Source organism: Centruroides sculpturatus, unplaced genomic scaffold (genome assembly GCF_000671375.1).
Source record: "Centruroides sculpturatus isolate CEXI.00-Female unplaced genomic scaffold, Cexi_2.0 scaffold4930, whole genome shotgun sequence".
Lineage (NCBI taxonomy): Eukaryota > Metazoa > Arthropoda > Arachnida > Scorpiones > Buthidae > Centruroides > Centruroides sculpturatus.
The window spans coordinates 1-4357 of record NW_019389019.1 but is presented as its reverse complement, the minus strand read 5'-3'; the positions used below and the strand labels follow the sequence as shown (position 1 = coordinate 4357).

Genomic DNA, 4357 nt, shown 5'->3' with positions numbered 1-4357 from the left:
AATAAAATATCATAACAGATGGCGCCACCACATATTGCGCGGAAACTCGTTGCTGGAGTATTTTAAAATACCATTCGTACGTCGTTCTGTTGTTAAGCACAAATTTCCTACGATAGTACTAAGTGCCAAATGGTCGAGTCCTCAACCCTTCGCTCTAACGAATCCTGGTTCGAATCCCAGTCGGGATCCTCAGAAATTGTTAATACCCCAGCTTACACAGAGTAAGCGGGGTGTTTTCTCCGCTCTGGGAAATCCGGAGGGTGGAAAACGCATTTTCTGGGGTTGGACCGTTCCCTCTCCATCCGATCACCCCATTGTAAGCCCTACCGAACCCGCGACGGGCTGGATTAAAAGGCTCTCTTGGTGCCCACAGGGTAGAAAGTGTATTAAAAGAAAGCCATTTGTACAGTAAACCCCTGCTAACTCGGACTAATAGGGGTTTACTGTACTTTATTCCGAGCTTCGAATTTTTACTCTTCTTTGGAGTGCACGGTCGTTGGACTCCGAGACTCGAACAATTACACAGTTTAGACAATGAGCTGTCGTACCCCTTATATTAAGCAGGTGTTTACACGGAAGATTCCGAAAAATCCATTTTATTGACACTTCCGTTAAAATAAAAACGATGTTTTTTTCCGCGTTGCTAGCAAAGAACGTATAAAATTTAGCGAAATTTAAAATTTAAATGCCGAAAAATTAAAATAACCCGCACAACTTTCGACTTTTATTTAACGATTTATGTTAATCTACAAACGATGCAGGCAGGCATCACACGTGCCGTCTTCCGTAGAGGGAAAATCGAGCTTCGACCGGCTGTACGTCTGTCTGTCGTATCTTTCGACTCTTAAACATTAAAATTTTCGTCCAAAATAAATGACTTCCGTGGCATTTCGCAAAGGACGAATTTAATTATTTTTAAAAAATCATTTAAACGGAGAATAATTCGAATTTTTGGTCGATCGTCCGTAGGGACAATCGCCGAAAGACACAGAAAAAGAATACGTATGTGGCCATCGGGGTGGAGCGTCGATCGATAAACAAATTAGAATTCCGTCTCGACACGCGACGGGGGTCAAAGTTCTCGCAGGAGACACGCACGAGACGGTGTTTAGAGTAAGCTTCGCCACGCCAGCGACGTTGCGGGCGTCTTAATTAACTAATTTAAAAAAATTCACGCTCGACCTTCGACCTCGCGCGACTCTTCCCGCATCGATTCGGTTTTACACGGAAGAAACGATTGCGGCATAAGTTAAAACGACCGAAATTGAACGAGAATCGTCCGCGAAAAACGCAATTAATAAAAAAATTGAGCCATTTTTTAACACAGGAATAACTTGTGGTAAATAAGGCACACGCTACAAGTATACTAAAATTACGTGGGCGATCTCCCCCCGTATCTAAAATTTCTAGGTTTATCTACACTCGTGCTAGTCCTGATTCGATTCGGGTTAATAATACTGTTGTTGTTGTTGTTGGCTAGGATCCTCTCCGAAACGGGAATTCGACTCCTCTGGCGCTCCTTCCCGAAACTTTCGATTTTTTTCCACTTGCTGTCTATAAACTGCACCACTTGGTTCTGTTTAGCCTCGAATTCGTCCGATTTGGCGGACAGAGGTCTAAATATGGTGATGGTTTCCGCAAACCGAACGCACTTCTTGCTCTTGGACTCCGGGGGCGGAGAGCCCACCTCCTCTATGATTCTATCGATCTCTCTGTTGAGGTTCTCCTCCGTATCCGAGCCGACGCTACCCATTTTAGGCAGGAAGGGTACGGGAGAGGGGCGCTTTGGAGAGGTAGAAACGGGCGGAGTTTTACCCCCCACGTACAGATCCCCTATGGTGGATATGGTAGATTCGGTGCTGCAACCGGACAGTCCCGAATCCATCTCTTCTTCCACGCACAGTATAGTTTCCCTCTCTTCCGCGGTGGCTTCGTCGACGTCGCAGAAGTAATTGACGAACCTGGGCCGAGCGGAGGGCACGTCGTCCACTTTGGCGTTTAGGTTCAGACAGGCTCCCAGGTCCAGCACCCTCAAGTGGAGTCCGTCGTCTGTGGCGAACAGTACGGGAGTGGCTATATTTACGGCCGCGCTCTTCTTCAAGGCGCCCCTCTTCCTCCTACCTCCGGGTCTGACCGGAGGAGGGGAAAGGTCGTCGACCGCGTTGCTCCTGCAACATCCGAAAACGGCCAGAGATTTGCGCCTGATGTCTTTCCGGAACCAGAACACCGCCAAGGGGTACAAACAGGCGAAAACGTATCTGAACCAGGTGAAGGTGGTCTCCAGTTTCGAAGTCCTCTCGATGTCTGGCAGGTCGTCCGGAGACTTTTGAACCCCGTAACTGCAGCGTATGGCACCGGTCTGCTGTACGAACACGTAGGGGAGGTATAAAAACAGATAGAGCGTAACAATGGTCACCGGGAGTCCGTGACTCGACCACTCGCTCCACAGGTAAGACTGCTGGAAGAAGAGGTCGGAGTAGTTCATCTCCTGCTTCTTCCTGACCACTCTCTTGTCTCTGTAGGTGCGGTAACACGCGTAACACAGGTAGGAAACCATGCAGGCCACCGGCAGGGCGTAACACCAGGCCGTCATCAGGGCGGCGTAGGTTCTGCTCTTCTCGTCGGCCACACCGCAGCCGTAACGATCCGGAAACAGTCTGGATTCTATGGTGCGCGCCAACACAGGAACACATAGTAAACAACCCGCCAACCACAATATCACTATGGCGACCGATTGTTTTCCTACGGTCAATAAACGTTTGAATTGTTCGGGCCGCCATGACGCCACCCAACGTTCCAAACACAAGATGCAGATGCCCAGAGTGGTCTGGAGGGTGGCCAACTGGGTGGAAAAGGCGTCCAGGGAACAGACGGTCCTGCCCAATTTCCAGGCGTCGATGGAGACGTAATAGACGGATATCAACATATTGAAGATGCACTCGGTCAGACACACGACGCACAAATTGGTGAGTAACCAGTTGAGGGAGACTCGCCTCAGGCCGTAACTGGAAGACAGGGTGACGAGGAGGAGGAGGTTGGCCGCGAAAGACACCAGAAACAGGAGCACCAGGAAGGTGGTGACGATGTAGCGACCGGTGGGGTCCCTGGACGACGACGACCCATCCCCGGAAGAGTTGAGCAACAGAACCACGGTTACTTTGCTAATCCCCGGTGACGCGGTGGTCCCCGAATCCTCGGATGACGTCATCGTTACGGCGGGGGCGACCGGGCCCCAATGACGCGCATCGCCCGTTCCGAAGGGGTGCGGTCTACGCAGCGACACCTGCCGACTCCGATCGATGGCGCCTTTTCGCCTCTCGACCAATCACCGATCTCGATACGAAATGCGAAAAAGGAAATTCCTTTTCCGTCCCGCAAAAAATAATCCGGATAAATAAGGAAATCAATTCCCACCAATTAAGAATTTCCCATCGATTTCATTCTCTCCAGCAATTGCGTCCGATCGATCGTCGTTAACGATCGATCGACCTCGTATTAATGTTTACGTTCTGTCCGACATTTTCTTAGAAAATCATTTACCGAGCCGTGATTTTTATAAAAAGAAATTGAATTTTATTTAATAACAATTGAGGATCGGATGACGTACAATTAAACGGGATGTCGTGGGTCGAGTGGTGTTTGCATGGCTCCGGATATGGCTCCAGATAGGGAAGGAGCATTGGGACGAGGGGCCACGCACCAAGGAGTCGCGCCTTCGCCTTCTAACGCTCGATTCGTGGTTCCTCCGATGGCCACCAACTGCAATTTATTAAAATAAGAGATTTTAATAAAAAGGGGACCTCTTCGACTAAAAATTAACGATAAAATGCTAATCAGGCAGTCGCTTTCTCTAAAATTCGCCGTTTGGTGGTGTTAAATAGGTCGCTGGTGACGCGTTATCTCGGGCAAAAAGAGGCAATTGCCTAGGTCCCCGCTTACACGGGGAGAAAATATTTCCTCCAAAGAAAAAGTCCGAAGTCAACACTACGTGGGGCCCCCTAATTCAAATAAGGCCGGGCCCCGTCTANACTAAATTAGTTTCAATTGTTATAGTTGTAATTTTCCTATGGGCATTGAGGGCAGTTGTCTGAGCCCCCACCGACGGAAGCCAATCTTTTATAAGAAGATATTTCCCCCGAAGAAAAATGTATGACGGCAGTACCGTACGCGGGGCCCCCTAATTCAAATAAGGCCGGGCCCCGTCTATTTATAACGCGCCACGAGTACGTGAACCGTCGTGTTTTTTTCGCTTTCCGAAGTGTTTTAATTCTTAAAAAAATGAGATTTTGTAATTTTAAAATTTCCCCATCAAACGATTTTTCCCTTTTCCATTAAAAAAGATATATTAGCTCTGTAA

General features: G+C 48.4%; 1 protein-coding gene across 1 annotated transcript; it reads right to left on the bottom strand.

Moving 5' to 3' along the window:
* Positions 1-275: 275 nt before the first annotated feature.
* Positions 276-4021, bottom strand: LOC111617143. The gene has a single exon (XM_023358469.1). It carries the CDS (start codon positions 3206-3208, stop codon positions 1373-1375), a length of 1836 nt encoding a protein of 611 aa, XP_023214237.1. The 5' UTR covers positions 3209-4021; the 3' UTR covers positions 276-1372.
* Positions 4022-4357: the final 336 nt, after the last annotated feature.